Consider the following 19,380-nt stretch of genomic DNA (forward strand, 5'->3'; position numbering starts at 1 on the left):
ATTTTAAGTTTTGACATTTTAAGGGATCATGTTATTTTCTTACATTCATCGTCATAGTTTAAATTTATGTTCTCACTCTTAAACAAAAGAATTTTTTAGATTTATTCTTACTCATTAAGTTGTGTAATTTCCATGTATTGAACATTTAATTTTTATTTTTATTTATAATTTCTTATTTGTTCAATAATTAGATTTAAATTTAGTTTAATTTTAAATATTTTGGTATTTTAAAAGTGTTAATGGCGGAGATAGAACTCATGTCCCCTTAAACAAATAAATTAAAGATCGTTTTCTCTTTTAGATAAATTGAATCTTATTGGTTTTAAGCTAGAGTACTCCATCCTCTTTCCTTAGTGTTCTCGGACGTGAACAAATTAAATAATTTTTTTCCAGATATCGTCCTTCATAGACAAACTTATTCAAAGTATTTGACATTCCACAACAAATTATTTTTACATTATACATATACATATGAACATTAAACGAATGGACATAATTACACAGTATACAGAGAAGATTGGAAATTCACAAAGCTCAAGGTTTTTTATTTTTTAAGCTGAATAGTGGCAGAAAAAAATAAGCATCACACTAAAATCTGAATTCAGAAGGCAGTGAAAGAAAACATGCAATGCAAGCCCATTCAAATTGCAACACTATTAGGAATTCCCATGCCAGTTAGTCCAGCTTTGCTACTAGGAAAGAGTAATGTGTATGGCATGTTAACCGGTCCAACTCGGTTTTTGTGTTTCCCATCATTGTTCAATGCCATAATCCTCTCCTCAATTTCAACCAGCTTCTTTCCAAACTCATCAAAAGCTTCCAATGGCTCCACATCACAAGTCCAATTAGGAGTGTCCCTCTGTCCAAGATGCAACTCATCAGAAGAGTGCCTAGACAATATTTCAATGAGTGAAATGCCAATAAGGGTCTGCAACTGTGCAGTGATTGTCTTCAGAAAAACCTTATCAGGGTTGTTCACAAGTTCATCATATTCTGAAGTTCCTTCCTCAGGCATGAATCTTCGGCTTATGGTTGGACGGTTTGGGAGGAAACCTGCATAAGGGTATTGTCCAAAGTTGGTTGATGCATGCAGAGCTGAAGCAACCCATATGATGATAGTGCAAACTTCAATGAGGTCTTCACGAGTTTGCATCTTTGGCCACCAAGGCTCGTTCTTTTTGTCACCGTGACCCTCCTCTCTTAACTCCTTCCACCAGGATTGTAGTTCTGAATCTTTCTTAACTGTGTCATCTTCCTTGTAGTAGAAGGAGCAATAATCCTGAACCCATTTCTTTATGGCAAACCAAATCTCTAGCCCGTCTACAGCGTAAGGGTAATCTTCAATCAAGAGTCGAAGGCCATGTGGACAACCTGAATCTTTAACAGCCATTCCTCTGAAAGAAGCAACTATGTATCAGCTCATTAACATCAAGTATTTGGATTAGTTAACGTTATATGTTGGTTATCATGCTTTCAAGTTTCAACCATATATTTAGAACAAGCAATTATTAATATCTTGCAATGGTCTTGTGCCTGTGTGGTTTACCTTTGTTGGAAAATAATTAGCCAAATTAAAGGTTAAACTATTCAGTTAGCTTTTATATATAGTTGTCCTCATTTTAAGTTTTAGTCTCGGCCTATATGAAAAATTAAAACTGGAAATTTTAGTCCTTACGTAATTTTTTGTAGCTGTTTATCATTGTCAGAAAAGTTTTTGTAGCGGTTTATATTGCTAAAGAATTTTCTATAAGATCAATGACAGAAACCAAAACTTAACTATTATGCACATGTAGGGATTAAAGCAATACTAAAACTTAAAATGAAAACAACTATAGAGACTAAGTCGATAGTTTAACCAAAACTTAATAATAGTGTTCATTTGATACTTATATCTTGTAGGTTATCACTTAGTATCTAGTTCTTTGAGTGAACGTGTGGAACAATAAGCCTTTAGTGGAGCAATAAGCAGTAATTATATGTCATTATGCTTTCACGTTTCAACCATATATGTAGAACAACCCATAATTAATATCTAACAATGGTGTTGCTCATGTGTGGTTTACCTCTTGATAAGATCTGTGGGTAATGCTTGGTCAGGGAAAACCCAGTTCTTATAAATCACAGATGACATCTCCATGGAATACTTAGATGGAAAAACTGTGGCCTCTACAATGCCACCTCCGTTGATGAGGATTTGTCTTGCAAGTGCATTTATGTTCATGGTGTCACGAAAGTGTGGATGCAATAGCTTATAAATAGGGTGAAGCACGCTAAGCTGTCGGTTTGCAGCTATGACGAATGGCTCAATCACTGCATGAGTATTCAACCTGTGACAAATTGAAAGATATAAGAAATTTTGTTCAATGAAAGATTAACTAAGTTTACTGTGTTTGCCTCTTTGGTCATCATTGAGAAAGTTATTATACCAATGGCTAATAAGCTGATGATAGCCCGAGTCATTTACTGCTACATAAGCTTTAGCTAACTGCCAGATGGAATTTTCAACACCTTCTTCTGCAGGAGTGTAAACCTTACTAATGACACCATATTGATCTTCTTCAGGATGTGGCAAACTCAACTCAATGACCAATGGCTTTAAAGTCCCATCATTTTGCAAGAAAAGAATTGTCCTGCTTGCATAAGTCTTTGTAGAAGTGGAGTTTATCCTTCTCAAGTATGGTATCAGTGCATCATGGTGATCCAATATGAACAATTTCTTTTGTCTGATTGCCTATTTAACCAAATACAAAATCAATAGTAAAAATCATACCTTCAAATAAAAAAAAATGAATTGACTTTGATGACTACAAAAGCTCTAGCAAAATTCACATAAAAAATTATTATGAAATCACAAAATATCATATCAAAGTTGAAAATTGCCTCATTTACGGTGAGCCCATCCATGTTGCTCTCAATGTGCTTTTTCCTTATTGTGCTGGTTTGATCGCCATAGACTTTAGAATCTAGCTTACTTTCTGGTGGGAATTCCTGCAATTTGTTTTGGACAATTGTGAGGGGGGAAAAATACTTTCAATTATCAATTAAGTTTAGGAAAAGAAAACTTGATAATTATAAAAAATATATTCTATTTTTGAGTTGAATTCAATTGATTCTAAAATATTATGGCTAAACTTGGACTTACTTTGAGGCAGCGAATAATAACTGGGTTTACACCAGCTAGCATCTCTCTAGCAAATTCTTCATCGGTTCTCCAAGCAGACTTATCCTCTGCTCCAAATCATTAAGAATGTCACTATCATGCATGAATAATTTAGGTTCTTCCGTGCAAGGGTAACAATACGTGTCCGTGTGAGTGGTAAAAGAATTATGTGAAAATACCTTTAATCACTTGAGGGACTGGAAACTTGAGGAACCTTTCACCATCAGTTCGGAGAATTTCTTTGAGCATCTCTGCAGGGATTTTATCCCTAATATTCTTTAGTATACTTTCAGGCACCTTAATTCCACCTTCATAGAGTTTAAACACATCTTCAAAGCTATCAAACTCTTCAGGGATGCTGTCGAATAGCGATTCCAGCTCAGGTTTGACAATTTGAGCTATGGATTTCAGTGCGTTAGCAAGAAAGTCTGACAATTTCAAGTGACCAAATTTTTCATCTCTTGGAACATAGATGTCCAAGCTCATGGCAAAATTCAATCTACTCTCACTATTAGCATCTGGTATAATAACAACAGAACAAAGAAACAACCCCACTTCAGAAATTTAAAACTGCAACAAAAGGACTAAAATTCATTTTTGCAAAATATTTTTAACAAAAATGAACTTGAATGAATACCAAAGCCACACAAAAAAAAGCTTAACCTGATTTTGTAGGTGGTCTACCAGTTCTTCCCCTTCGAGGATAGGGATATTCAATGGACCCTCCTAGAACTGGACGAGCATATTGTGCACCCTTATCAGGATCACCCAAATCGTTGTAGTATGCATAATCATAAACCCTATCCCACTCTTGCAAGGTCCCTTTTCCATCTCCTCTTAGATTCTCTAGTTCTTCTTCTCTATACTTAAGAAGTGGCACTGGTGTTTCACTTGGAAGGTACGTCTGCATGCAATACATTAGTTTTTTTTTATTGGCAAATGTTAATTTGTTAGTTTTGTTAGAAATGTTAGTTGGAATGTATGTCTTCATGCATAACATTAGTAGTAATTAAATATGTAACTGGTAACTTATCAGAAATTTATTACATGATCTGAGACTATTACGCGACTATGGTTGTGATCAATCTCCACGTGATACTTTCATGAGAAAGAGTAGATTAAATTTAATTATGTGTCACGTAGAAATCGACTGAAATCACATAGTGGTCCAGAATCTTGTGATAAATTTACATGCATACAGTTCAAAAGATAGTTAGCAGTTAGCATGGGTTGAAGTGCTTGCATGAAATTGATAGTTATGTTTGTAGTTGTACCTTGTTGCTGAAGAAAATGCGATCGGTTTTATATTTATGTGCAGGGTATACCCAAGAGTTGCAGATAAAGTGGATGACACCGTGGCCTGGAACATTTTCAAGTGTCAAGCTTTTCAGGTAGAACTCACTGTGATGATTATTTCTTACTAAAAATGCTCCTGGGGTTCCTATATCCTCATCACCATTCCAATCAAATGCGACCCTGAATGCCGATTCACCCGCTGTCAAGGGTGTGATTGTGGTGATCCAGTCTTCCAAATATGCAGGCTTCCCAAGTTTTCCTTTCATGCCATTCCCTTCAACATTTGTTATCATAATAACATTCAGGGTCCATAGTAGGTAAACGTAACTTCATACAAAGAATCTTGATTTAAAAGTTAATATTGGATATTTATGATTAGTCTGCTTGTGCGTATAAGGAAAAAAGAAGCATCAGATACATAGAGATGATCTACAATAGAGTTAGTTTGATGATTCTTTTGCACAGTTTATACTTAGAGATGACATATTTTCACTGTTATTTTTTATCCGTAATTCATAGCAGCTGCAATGGGATTTTTAACTTGATTTTTCCATGAATTCTCGTACGTATCTTAACAATAGATAGATTATATTACGCATGGTTTAATTAGGTTCATCACACCCTCATAGTTTGTTTAAATTTTACGTAACATGCAATTGCCTCTTTTAATTCGTATGAGAAAATAACAAAATTCGATTATTTGTCTCGTCAAAATTGTCCAACATAATGGTATTTTTGTTTATGCAATGGGTGTGTATATAGAATACGACTCCTCTAGAGCATGCATTTTCTTACATGAGAACATTAGTAATAACAATATATGAATAAAATAATAGACAATTAAGATTAAAATATTTAAAAATTAAAATTAAAATCTAATATAACTTTTAAATCTCTAAAAGATTCATCAATCAAATCATCTAGAATATTTCGATTATCCTTAACTTATTACTATTTATTATGTTTGTCATCACTTTTGTCGTCATGACAATTGTCACCATCGTTGTTGTCATTATCTTTACCGCTATTATTATTGTTGTCGTCACCGATTCTGATGGTGGCGGTAATAATGGCGATGACAATCATGACGACGATGGTGATAATAATTGATAACAATAATAGTGACGATAACAATCATGATGATGCATGCAATGATGGTTATAACAACAACAAAGGAGGTCATTACAATTAAGATTATGGTTGTTGATGATAATAGTGATAACATCGACAATTATTGTGGTAATGGTGATGATCATGGTAGTGATAACCACAATCATAATGATAATTAATTAATTGAAATATTATAGGAAGTAATAACTGACATCTTTATAAATTTATTTATTGTTGTTTGGTTAATTTTTTAGAGATTTAATGATATTTTAATTTAAAATTTTAAATATTTTAATCATAATTATTTATTATTTTTAATTTTAATCAAATATTTGTTAGTAGCTATTCTTAGGCTCTTAAATAAGATAATATTCTCAAATAAGTTGCTATCTATCTATATATATGTGTGTGAGAGAGAGATAAATATTAATTTGAAATAATTTACGTTTGTTTCACATATCAAAAGTTTATTTCTAAGATATAAATATAAAAATCAATATTCTTATGTTTATTATGAGTTTTAACAATTTATTTTCAAATGTTATTTATTATTGAGAATGTTATTATGTTTTTTAATTATATTTTTCATACTTTAATTCTCATGAAGTTCATGATGAAAGTGTAATATTCAATTCTCACGAGAATATGAAACGTTATAGTAATCTAAATATACATATAACTTTTATTTTTACTGTTTTTATTCGAATTATTTAAAATCTTAAAAATACTAGATATATCAAAGAATAATACCTATAGGTATTCCATCGAACCACAAATTATTTTCAGAAAAGTGAACACAAAATTATTATATTATCATGTTTGATACAAGTTTTATAAAAATAAAAAGGCATTGTTATTTATAAAAAAAAACATATGAAATATCTATCTGTCTTATTTCATATTCTCATGATAAAATGTGAGTATATTCCATTATAAAAAAAATTACTTTTTACAATAACCACCTATTCTTATTTATCTTCTTTCCCATTTATTCTTCTTCTTTTTTAAGTAATCTTATTTCCATAAAAAAATCTCATAATAAATTAAAAAAAAGGTTAAATTATAATATGTAATGAAAATTTTGAGCAAGTAGACACAAATATGATAACTAATTTCCATAATTCTGAGAACAGGAGAAAGTGTATTAAAACTGAGAGCACGAGGCAAAGCAAACATGAGAAATTGAAGAGGAAAGCATTGGATATATGAAGAAATAAAACTGACCAGGATCAGCTTGAACAGCACTTATGAGTTGGAGAGAAACTCGTTTGCCCACAAATTCATGAAGACGATCTAGCAAGGAGGCACTCAAGTCGTTAAAGTCCAACACATTTTTCTTCGTTACGATCACTGTCCCTCTTATTATGTGCATGCTGGTGCTGAGGGCATTCACAATGTTTTGAGGCATCTTCTTTCAGAACCAAAGCTCTTGACACTTTCTCTCAAAAGTAACAACAATAATTAAATAAATACTGATCAAATATTCTCTGTGACGTGAACATATATATATATATATATATTATTGTTCATGAAGTTGTGTATTTATAGGCAAGAGAGATATTAATGCAATTAATGTTTGAGTCACATGGTAGTTTTCCGTTGAACGTACGAAAAAGTTTCAATTTCTTGTTCTCATGTTTGATGCATAAGAAAGTGTAAAAACCCGTACGTTGAACGAAGGTTATATAATGTTAAAACAAACATGCGGTCAATTATGTGCTTTGGATATACTAGATTTTCTTACACAAGAAAAGTTCATGTTTAATTAGTTCTTTCAACTTTTTTTTTCCCTTCAATATGCAGTTAGAATGTTTAAAATAACTTGTCTAACAACATATATATTTTTTTATGAAATTAATTTTGATGTATTATTTTATACTAGCTTGCAACTAATGAAAAATACCTTAAATATTACTTTTAAATTTTAGTTTAAGAAAGCATATGAAAAAAATAAAATATTGAGTTTATAATCTTTTTTCATCCCCAAAAACCATGTTTTCTAAAAACTATATTTCTTTTTTTTACAGCGGGGATTATATTTTTTTAAGAATTACGTTTTCTGAAAATACCATAAATATGTTTGCTATGTGTAAAATATTTATGTGAATAAGAGATGATTATAAAGAAATTCCCCCTTCATGGGAATCTTGAATTTCTGCCCCCTTCTATGAAAAATCCTAAGAAATTTAATTAAAAAATTCTTAAGAATGTTAAAGAGTTTAAAATTGTATTCTTCTTCGATTTTGATTGCAATATATGGGATTGCTGCATTAATTAATTAATTTCTTGGGGCGAAAGTTTGGTAAAAAGTTACTGGCAACGCGTAGGAATTCTGCAAACGAGATAGTAACTTGACTTGATTTGGTTTTCAAAAAGAAAACTTGACTTGATTTGAAATACCACGCGTCAGGCCTCGTTGATGCTTTTAGATCGTTTTCCTTTCAATTTCATCCAACTCACCCGTTCGTTTGCATTCAACAAAAGTTTTCCTTTTAAGCTATAATAATAATAATAGGCTAATCACAATCATCTAAATATTTAACTTTTAAGAAATAATAACTTTCAAAGAAAGTAGTTATTGATTTACATATTTAATAAATATTTTTTAAAAAAATTGAGTAATATGAGATCTGAGTTAGGATGTAAATAGTTGGAATTGAATTAAGTTTTATCTATTTTTACCTTAATCCAATTAATTTTTATTTTATTGAATTTATTTTTTTTGTCGATCTAATCTAACTTTGAATGGACTGAATTAATTATCGAATTGAGCCATAAAAAAAAGTCACTTAAGTCTTGGAAAAAAAATCATCAAGCTCAAAAAGATAATAAGATATTTTATTTAACAAAAAAATGATAAAATAACTATTTATATGATAAACAATAATCATCAATATTCAATAATGATGAATGTAACATTATTTTATAACTCAAAATGTAAATATAATATTATATTAGAATAATCATAAAATATAATATTAGATTAGATTAGATTTGATTGAGTTTTGATTAAATCCAAAACTGTAAATTTGTCATCCAATTCAATTATAATGAATTTTATTAAATTAAAATCAATTAAATCCAATCCAAAAAATCTAATTAAATTGAATTAGACAAGTTTGTGGATTGAGTCTAATTCACTTACACGCCTAAGTGTATCTTTTCTCAAAAAAACTACATTGTATGCATTAGATGTGTAATTTGTATGAATATTTACTATTTTTATCTACTTTTCAATTTGTTCATTATTGTTCGGTACATTAAGATAGCAAATGAAATGAAATAGTTGCGTAACATTTTAAAACTCCATAAAACAAAAAATATATCAAGCATTATCATAGGTTGCATTTTATTTGTCATCCATTTTGTCACTAACACAAAATAATTTAGTTTTAAAAAGATTATTGCTAAAGGTTCCACATATTTATAACTCAATACTATTTTTTTTTAGTTTTGAAAGGTTTTTTATTCTCATGTACAAAGTATCAGTCGAACAAAATTTACAATAATAATCTCACAATCCAAAAGAGATAATGAGAATAATAATAATTAAAAAGTCATAAAATCTTATATATAACAATAATATATAATACATATAAATATATTTATAATAAAAATAATATATATATATATATATATATATATATATATATATGTAAGAAAATATAAATTAAGCCAATATCACTCTGTCATGGGCTTATGGGGTTCTCTGGTTAGGTTCCGGTAATGTTGGCTCATAAATATGAAACAATGATAATTGATACTCAAAATAATTTGTGAGGGTGGATTTTTTATTGGGTGTTATTTTCTTCTTTCGGCGTGTTTTACTAGACTCATTTGCTATTTGCTATACCTTAATTACTACCAGACAATTCATATTTCTTAGTATATTTTTACAGGTAGCTGCATATATGTATATTAAAATCTTGAGGGAGGGGTGCTGCCTGCCCCCTTATATCCGTATTTATTAATATTTATAATAAGATTTAATTCTCAACTTTTCAATTTTTATCTTATTCTAATAAATTAATTTGATTTATTTTTTATCATGGAGCTCACATGCTAAAATAATTATACTTTTTAGTTTAATTACAAAAATAGTCTCTATTTTTTTCAACTTACTAAATTGATCTCCCTCCATTTTAATTCACTATTAAAGTTTTTTTTTTCTTTCAAATTGACTATTTGAATCTCAATAGCTAAAATTGGATGTTGACTCTAATTAATGATAGGTGGAAGTCAACTTTTTTTGTTTTTTTAACAGTCTAATTTTAATCTTGTAATCTCAAATAATCAATTTTAAAAAAATGATTGTAATACTGAATTAAAATATATGAAAACCAATTTAATAAGTTGAAAAAAATAGGAAAATTATTTTTACAATTAAACCTACTTTTATTCTTAATTTTTTTGATGAATTTTACTGAGGTTTTTACTTTTTGGTTAATTTTACTCATAATTATTTTATTTATTTTATCAAAATTTATCCTAACTTTTACCCGTCACATCAACCCAACTATCACAGGTAAAAATTTCAAATATTTCAAAAAATTGGATGTAAAATGAATCAAATTAGTTTCTCAAATAAAATTTATAAAAAATAAAAAGTTAAGGGTTAAATCTTATAATAAATACTATTTTAAAAATAAAGTTACGATGATTGACTATATAAAATAATTTTACATTATTGTTTAATTATAAATTATTATTAATAAGAATTATTAAAAAAATAATAAATTTATCATATATGATTATTTATTATTCGATAGCATTGTAAAGCAAACTTACACTGTTAATATGTATAGCTTTTTTCTCCGAAATTTATAATTCTGATATTTTTTATTATTTGATAGTATCTTTACACTGAAGATACAATTTTTAAACTCATAAATAATATTCTTCCTTATTACGCACAAAAAGAAAATATTCTTCCTTATATAAAAAGGAAATATTAATGTTACTTACTACTTTAAGAAAAGTTTGATGTTATGACTTCATGCAATAAAGTTGACAGATGAGTTATTAATTGGGACATCTAAGTTCCATTTACACTGTAAGATTAACAACCAACATACAATATTACACGTACATTAGCAAGTTTAATGACATTTAATTTGGGAAGCTTATCTTTGGTGGCTTTCTGATTCTTCAAGAGTCAATTATGTTATCAAACTTAATTGTAAATGTGTGATTGTGAAGGCAAACTGATCTGAGAGTTCCTGAACCGTAGAGATTATAAATCTCTCTGCCCGGGTACCTAATAAGGTGCAAAACTATGCAACTTTTTTCATCATATCCTGCTTACTAATTAAATTCCAAACTCGATGTTTTGTGGTTAAACGTTTTACACACAACAACTTTTGATTAATTTCCATTCATGTTGTATGTCAGAAGCCATTATAATTTTTGCTTGGACGAATTTTACTTGCAATCTGTATCGTCGGTCTTCAATTTTCTCTATGTCACTGTCATCTCTTCTGCGGGCTAGCTGGCCATAACTGATAACTTTACTTATTGGCCAAGTCATAAAATCATTCAGAGCGTTCCCACTTCCCATTTTCTTCATGTTGCGTGTGGGAATTGACATATATATATATAGTGTTAAATTTTCATCTTCGTCTCTGTTAGCTTTAAACGGTCGCTAATTAAATCAAATAAAAGTATAAGAATAGGAGGACACATTATGGAAAGCTCTCTATAAAGTAGAAAGGACACCTAACTCCAACAAAATATTATGGAAAACTCACTATAAAACAATATGCAACGAAATAAAGTCCCAAGCAAGAACCTGCAGGCCAATAAGAATAAATATATTGCAATTAAGTGGTATATTTATTCTTATTGTAAAAAGACAATATGAAATTATTTTTAAAAAAACTTAATTGCTCTTTTGATTATACAAGTATTGCAGTTGGAATTTTGAGAACTAAAATTGCACAATTCTTTGCAAATGCATTGTTTATGGGGGAGTCTCCAACATCTCTATTAAGTATTCAAGCATAAATCTGACTTTTTTACTTTCCTTTTGGGTCAATTAAAGATTACTTACGGCTCTAGCCCGGAAATGTTTCCTCAGCCACCGATGGAATTGAGGTTATATAATCCTCATATATTCCAATGAATGACCACCATACGAGTTTCTTTATCAGGTACTTAGAAAATTAAAATAAAAAATATATTAAAAGAATAATATCTAAGCTCGTCTTATAAAATTCGTAAGTCACTTCATTTTCTTTCTTTTGCATCTTCCTAGAAAAAAGGAAGAGGGTGCAAAATGGAAAAAGAAAGGGAGAGGAAAGGGGTGCGATAGGGAGAGGGTGTGTGGTAGTAGGAGGTGACAAATTTTAAAAGAGAGGGAGTAGGGGAAAGGGAGAGAGTAGTATGGTGATTTTAGAAATTAAAAAAATATGAACTTAGCAAAAAGGGAGGTGAAAATAACATGGGCCTTCCATCACAGATTATTAAAGCCCAACGTATCAAAGGTGGATCTAGATGGTTTTTATGAGGGATTTGCTCTGGCCCCATTCTAATCACTTTTGAGTTAGAAAATAATTTAAAAGGTTTCAAAGTTAGAAATTTGGATCATTTAATCAGGGTTTCAAAAAAGGTAAACATTTGAAAATTTCAAATTTTAGAAGAAATATAATATCCTTAATTAGTAAGATTTGAGTTAAAGATAATTAAAAATAGTTTATGGATACATTGTTGCTACTTTCATTTTGCGTTTAGTATAAGATATGGATCCAGCTCAATATAGCTATTACATTAATTAGTAACCTTTCCCTAAAGTTTATAGTAGTACTTTATACCATGATTACTCATTATATTGTTCAGATGATTTATGTCCATCACCAGTCAAAACATTAAAAAACAACTGGTAGTAGTAAATCCGGATATGCTTCAACTATAAAAATAACTCCAGGATTAACTCAAAATTCATTTAAGGGTGGCGATCAGATCCCTGCACTTCAAAAACAAACTGGAGAGGATCATGATCCAAAGGCCATTGCAGTTTCATTTCAATTATTTGCCATATTATTAACCAATATCAAAAGCGTAAAAAACATACAAGAAAATGACATCACGCAGTAAACAACATAGTAGACTCAACTTCCAATAGAGAATGCCCCTTTTTCGAAACCAATTGACACTAGTTCAACCGGTTTTTAACTAAGAAATTTCAATATCTCAATAAAGGAAAAGGAAAATCCTTTAAAAAGTATATGGAAGAGTTTATTAGATTGAAATCTTTAGTTTTTCAACAAGGAGAATTTTAATTAATATAACAAATATTGCACAATCATCTATCTAAATTACTAAAATATCTCAAGTACATAGGTTAAAAATTCTTCTCACCAAACACCTTACAAAAATAATTCCAACATCCAAACACAAAAAGTAGCTCCAAACTAGAGCACACGAGAGCAATCAGCTAAAAAATGTAAAGTTTTTTTTTTTTTTTCCTTACAAGTATCTTCTAATGCATAGTTGTTACTTAGTGTATCATCTCTGATCTCACACCCTTCGGCAATTTTGAAAATGTATAACAGTAAAAAAAAATAACATACAACATGTAGGCTTTAGCTTGCAAGAACTACATATGGTACGAGCTTCAGCTTCCCGATTAATACAATGTATGAGAAATATGAAGTAGAGATACTATCTGCAAGCGTGAATGTTAGCCAGTAAAATCCATGACCAACCCATGATCACTTTCACCAACCATGATGTCCATGACCAAGCCCATATGCGTCCATATAATTAGCTCCATGGATGTGAGCATCACCATAGTGATCATGTCCATGACCATGATCAGGACTTTGATGGTGATGATGATCATGACCACTGCTTTTTGCTTCATCAAGCATCTTCTGTACGTGCTCTGGGGTGGACTCCTGTTCAACTTTCCTAATAGACTTTGGTAATGACAATACAAACTGAGAAATTTTTTCAGCTATCTCAACGGCTGCGTCCTCCTGAGATCACACAACTGGATCCAGATTAGACTAATGATGAAAAGCAGATATCTGAACAGCAATATATAACTTCTACAGAACATAAAAATCAGCAAACTCTGCAGATATGTGTAAGAGTTTTTTTTTTTGGTAGAATATGTACAAGAGGTTTGCATGGCCAGACTAGTTAAGTTGAAGCATATGGTTCATGTTTCACACAAGATTAGAAAAAAAAAAAAAAACTCACAAAAACTAATCATTCATTTATGCACAGGGTAACACAAAATTCATTAAATTGTTTATTATCTAATCAAAGTAGTTGACTCTATAGGTTCATCAGTCTTCTTCTGCCTTCACTACTTTACAACGGAGTTTGACTGACTAGGGACCGTAACCTCATGCTTTGAACCAGATCGGAAAAAAACCCACATAAACTGATAATGCAAAAACCAAGGTGTATAGACTAATAGACAAATTGAAAAGTTAACATCTATATTCGATAGCATCTTGGATAGTTCAAAAATTTCAATCAAAGTACAGCAAGCAAGAGTTTTCAAGAGAAATTTAGATCAACATAACATACCATGGTGACAACTGACAACATCACAAAATCTAATACCAAAATAAATTAGCCTCCGATAGCAGTAAGTAACCAGCTCATTCAGTAGGAAGAACATAACAACTTGAGAAAGCCTAACACGAAAACAATAACAAATGTTGATCTCACCTGAGCCCACCGGCCTCCAGAATGCGTAAGAAAACCGGCCTGTGGAAGGGCACTTGCAACCCGGTGACCCTCCCGGCTCCATTCTTCGGACCACCCAGCAGACCACACCACCTGCATTGGCACACCTTTCAGCCCCTCACCCCACTCTGCCAAGTCAAAGCTAGAATTCACCCTCTTCCCAACATTCACAACCGCCCTCCTCCCATCCCTGCCCTTCAACAGCGCCCTCGACCCCTCCGAATCCGCCACACCAACCCTCTTGGAACAGCACAACCCCACCACCTTAGCAAACACAAAAGAAACCCCCACCACAACCTCCCTCACCACAGGCACCTCCAGAGCCCAAACGGGAAAAGCCCCCTTAGTAGACGACGCCGTATCGATAAGCGTCACGCTTCTCACCAACTCAGCCCTCTCAGAAACAAAATCAGCACTCAACCCCAATGCCGAATCGTGAAGAATCAAATGAACAGGTGCAAGCCCCATGGAATCAATAACTTCACCCAACACTTTCCCCATCTCTTGCGGACCCAAATCAATAGGCTTTCTTATTTTCCTCTTCGACATGCGAGCTTGAATTTCCTCGTAGGGAATTTGACCTGTTTCGACCATCTGATCAAACGCCCAGAAAAGACCCCTCTCTTGAATCTCACTGTAGACGTACCAAAACCTCCCAAAAACCCCGTTGGCGCCGCCCTCGACGGAGACTTCGACGGAGTTGTCGGAGAAGCCGTGTCCGGGGAGGTCGAGGGAGGTGACGTGGAGGCCATTGGCGGCGAGGGATTTGGCGAGGTGGCGGTAGGAGTAAGAGCTGAGACCTTGGCCGTGGACAATGAGTATGTTTTCGGACGATGTGGGACCCTCTTGGAGGGTGAAGACTTGGAGGGGGGTTTCGTCGGGGTGTGTTTGGACCTTGATGGTGCGGCCGTTGGAGTAGTGGTGGCGGAGGGGGGAGGGAAGGGTGAGGAACCAGGTTTTGGAGTCTTGGGGGGAGAGGGTGGAGGAGGTGAAGACGAAGAAGAGAGTGAAGAGGGAGACGGAGAGGGTGAAGTAGAACCAGAAGGAGAAGGGGTTGTTGTTGGGTTTGGTGGGTGAGATCTGTGAGCGTGAGTGTGTTGGTTGCTCTGGTTCGGGTTCTTCTGTGATGATAGCCATGCTCACCGCCCACTGCTCCCAGCTTCGCTGTGGCTACAAGACTAAAGCCTGTCAGTGCTCGTTACGGGGGACAGCATCATTGCGTCTCCCACTCCCACCTCCACCGTAAAATTAATATTTCTGTAAAATTATATAATTTTTTCTATTTTCGTTTATAAAACAAAAACATTAAATAAAATTTAACTTATTAACATAAATCTAGAATATATTAAAAAAATACTCATTATATTAAAAAGTATAAAGTAATCAAATCTTAAATTCATTTTATATTTTCAATACTTCAAGTATATTTATTTCTATTTTAGTGCTATTTTTACAAATAATTAGAATCATTGTAAGAGATTTTTTTATTAAAAAATACTTATGGCCCTCTCTAGATTTTTTTTTTATAATAGGAGGGCTTAATTTGTCTGTTTTTTTTTATATAGATGGTGTTTTTTTATAAGGTTATATTTGGTGTTTGTAAATTCAAGTTGCTAAATTGTTAGTATTTGTGACAATTGACACGCGCAAAATATAATAAAACTAACTTTTTATATACATACCAATATTTTAGGTTTTAACGTGTTTGTTTTAACGGTGAATATGCCATTGCAGGAGGTCCAAAGTGACTTCACACGTCGAAGCATGTCTTTTGTTGCTTCTCGAAACGCAAGTTGGATTGTCGTAAACATGCTTAATCGATATAAGATATATCACTTTTGAGAGAGAAAAAAATACTAATTTACTTAATAGTTAATATGTTAATTTAGATATTTGCAACATGAAATCATATAAAATCTTTTGATTCAAGTAGTAATGAGTTTGATTTTTCTTTAAGTAACGTGTTAAATTCATGTTTTGTTCGTAAAAGAAAATAAGATTAATTATATTTTTGATTTCTAAACCTCTTTTAGTTTTTATATTTAATCTCTAGACAAAAAATTCATCAGTCTTGGTTCTTGATATTTTGATCTTGCGGTTAATTCTTCTAAATGATGACCTTTTATATTCGTTTTTTATCATTACTTAATTATATTTTCCGGCGGTTAAAATAGCCAGTAAATTATTCACAAAAGTTTTTGAAACCTTTTATTTAACAAGTTCTGGCGGTTCTTGACACCTAGAAATTGATCTTTCTGGAATACACGTATCAGATCAGCAAACCCATATCAAAATCCATGCTTTGAATCTTGAAAACCCTAACATCAGTAGACGAACAAACAACAACAACATCCATACTTTTCAAATTTGATGAAACAAACACTAGACCCTCTCAATCTTCCACTTCTGACTCTTCTTCGATTTTCTGAAGCATTACTTCCCTGAGCTCCTGGAACCCGAAACACAGTTTCCCCTCTTCGAATTCAACTCCAAATCCAAAATATTCAACCTCGAAACCCGAAACCCGAAACCCCTAACATTAGTTGAGAAGGAACCTCAATTGAATCGGAAACCCAAACCTCACATTCTGAGCACCTATGTCTTGGTAGCAACCAAAAAACCGAGAATGTCGATCTCAGGTCTGCGACTAAAAAATCTCAGAGCTAGTCGATGTTGGCTCCTCCTCGTCGGAGTTGGGTCGATGTTGATGGAGAGGTCGGCATTGGCGTCGACGGTGACCCGAATTTCCGACGCGCGCCGCCGACGAGGGTAGGGGTGGCGCGGGGAGGAGGGGTGGATTTGACAGGTAGCGCGTGGTGGTGAGTATTAAAGAGAACATGTTCGTCATGGTTGCAGTGCCAAAGAGAGAATCGGGAGTGCGCATGAAGGGATGGGATGGGTCCGATGGGTAGTGCATGAGTGTGAGTTGATGATTACTTATGTACCCATTCAGGTATGTTGTTGCCTGTTGGTCGCTCTTACCATTTGTTGCTGCTGTTGATAGTTTTCTTTTCTTTTCCTTTTTTTTTTGGTTGATATTTATGAAAGATATAGTTCCTGTTGTAGACCTGTAGTTCAACATCAGAAGATTGAGGATTTTTTAATTGCAAGAGGCAGTAAAATAGCTTATTCTCCCATAAATTTAGCTCTAATTATGCTTCTCTACTGATGTAGTAATGGCAAGTCCTTTCTTTTAAGAGTTAATATGGAACCAGCAGAGGTCCTTGAGGCCTATTTAATTGTGGACAATCCAGTGCCGAATGGCTTTTAGTCAATCAATTACGAAACTTTATAGAATATTAATCCTTCACATAATGGGATAAGGCTTTGTTTTTGTTGTTGTTATAGAATATTAATCCTATTCCTATAAAACCCAAGCATAGGTAAAATACTAATAAGAGATTATAAATAATCTTTTTTCTCCATACCTGCATTGTTGAAACTATCCTTGGGAAATTTACCATTGAGTAGAGTTGGTTGTTCATTCCATTCTGAATGCTTCTTTATATTTTAAGTTAGTGATGGTTGATAGCTGCTATAGTGTTGTTGCATTGCGGAATTTCTTGGATCCGCAATTGCAACTCCATCTGCTATTGCAGCTGCTATGGGTGCCGTGTCATGGTCGCCACATGCATCCGGCATCCTCTTGCCATCTTCAACGGTTCTCCATCCAATTGGACTTTGATTTAATATTATGTTAATTTTTATGCAATTTATTTTTATTTGCATACAACTTAATTTTTTATACATATATAATTGATATATATCATATATTTGAACTGGTATCTGACTTCTTCTATTTGCTCGCAATGCTATCTGCTACATGTTATAGCAGATTATTGGCTATTCACCATTTTCCACGATCCACAATTGATGACACTTTTAAATTTTAAATGTATTTTCTGAGGACTTGAAGTGATGCTTTCAGTTTTCATTTGGTCTTTTTTCTCATTTTCTCCTGTACTTTAAAACGTTCTATTCTGAGCTATATATCCTTTCGCTCACTTGTTTACTAACCTGGGAATAACTTGCAGATTAAATTGGTTGATTTGTCTCTGCTTTCGGCTGCAGAGATTGATTGGCTTAATAACTATCACTCACTAGTCTGGGAAAAGGTATTTTGCTTTGGCTCTTTTAGGTACATTGGATTTGCCTTCTAGTGTGTTCAATGGCTTTCTTTTTGTTCTTGTTTTGTTCTTCTTTGGATTCTCCTCAGTCCCTTTTTCCCTATCTATTATGCAAGTGCATTCTCTCTGAAGGCCATGTGTACCATGGTTTTGCTTTTGTAATTGCCTGTCTAATCCTTAGTCTTAGGTTTCTTTAAATATACATTTTGATGCCACTGCAACCCAGCAATTTAAGAATACTAAAACGTCATGGAACATGCTTGTGTTTATGTTTATCTTGTCTGATCACCCTCTCTCTTTGGCATGTCCACGGAATGGAACCAGTCCTTACACCCTCTATAAGAATCTAAAGTCCTGCATTGTGCAGTCTGGCCTGTCCCCTTACTCCTACACCCTCCAGTCCCCTAACTTCCACTAAATTTTCTATTTTGTAATCTTGTATGGTTGATTGTGTTGTAACTACTATGATACCTCGCAGGTTTCACCATTGTTGGATGGCTCTGCTCGCCAATGGCTTTGGAACAACACTCTGCCTATCGTCCATGAGAAAATTTAATGTTTTTCATGTTAATGTGCTATGGTACTCGAGGTTGACATTCTGGCCTGCTGCCTCCACGTCTATTTTGTCTATACTGCTTATCTACATCATTCATATAGGAAACTCTGTGAAATGTGAATAAAATAGTGAGTAGGGATTACATGAATTTGATCATAGGATCTTTGGCTGGACAAATGAGCATTTAGCCATTTGCACCCTTTTAAGTATGCTTACTTGTGAGATTCAATATAATTTTTTAAGCTGTTGTGAAAGTTTACCCTCTCAACTCTGTATCTTAGAAGTTATATATTAAACAAAAAATAATGATACAGTCTCGAATTTCTTGCTTTCCATGGTATCAATTATAATAGAAGATAAAATGAAGACTCTCCAGACACCATCCCATTCTGTCACTCGCGCATACTGAATTGATGCTTATTTATTGAGTC

The 19,380-nt window shown here is 32.8% G+C and overlaps 2 protein-coding genes and 1 long non-coding RNA gene across 4 annotated transcripts; 1 reads left to right on the forward strand and 2 right to left on the reverse strand.

Annotated features, from left to right (window-relative positions):
- Window positions 1-524: 524 nt before the first annotated feature.
- Window positions 525-7,202, reverse strand: LOC114407603 (probable linoleate 9S-lipoxygenase 5). The gene is made up of 9 exons (XM_028370777.1): window positions 6,791-7,202; window positions 4,435-4,730; window positions 3,824-4,064; window positions 3,340-3,678; window positions 3,143-3,228; window positions 2,881-2,988; window positions 2,427-2,731; window positions 2,064-2,327; window positions 525-1,394 (listed from the first exon to the last, which is right to left on the reverse strand). The coding sequence occupies exons 1-9, from the start codon at window positions 6,972-6,974 to the stop codon at window positions 641-643; spliced, it is 2,577 nt and encodes an 858-aa protein (XP_028226578.1). The 5' UTR covers window positions 6,975-7,202; the 3' UTR covers window positions 525-640.
- Window positions 7,203-12,858: 5,656 nt separating this feature from the next.
- On the reverse strand, window positions 12,859-15,520 carry LOC114407604 (protein AUXIN RESPONSE 4-like). 2 transcript variants are annotated; one of them, XM_028370778.1, is made up of 2 exons: window positions 14,249-15,519; window positions 12,859-13,542 (listed from the first exon to the last, which is right to left on the reverse strand). In XM_028370778.1, the coding sequence occupies exons 1-2, from the start codon at window positions 15,401-15,403 to the stop codon at window positions 13,282-13,284; spliced, it is 1,416 nt and encodes a 471-aa protein (XP_028226579.1). In that variant the 5' UTR covers window positions 15,404-15,519; the 3' UTR covers window positions 12,859-13,281. The 2 variants fall into 2 exon arrangements, with proteins under 2 accessions (XP_028226579.1, XP_028226580.1); XM_028370779.1 differs by having other exon boundaries at window positions 13,247-13,556; window positions 14,249-15,520.
- A 1,526-nt stretch (window positions 15,521-17,046) lies between these two features.
- On the forward strand, window positions 17,047-19,280 carry LOC114407605. The gene is made up of 3 exons (XR_003665662.1): window positions 17,047-17,219; window positions 18,301-18,381; window positions 18,872-19,280. It is a non-coding gene; the product is annotated as an uncharacterized LOC114407605 (long non-coding RNA).
- The last annotated feature ends 100 nt before the right edge of the window (window positions 19,281-19,380 follow it).

Source organism: Glycine soja, chromosome 3 (assembly GCF_004193775.1).
Source record: "Glycine soja cultivar W05 chromosome 3, ASM419377v2, whole genome shotgun sequence".
Classification (NCBI taxonomy): domain Eukaryota; kingdom Viridiplantae; phylum Streptophyta; class Magnoliopsida; order Fabales; family Fabaceae; genus Glycine; species Glycine soja.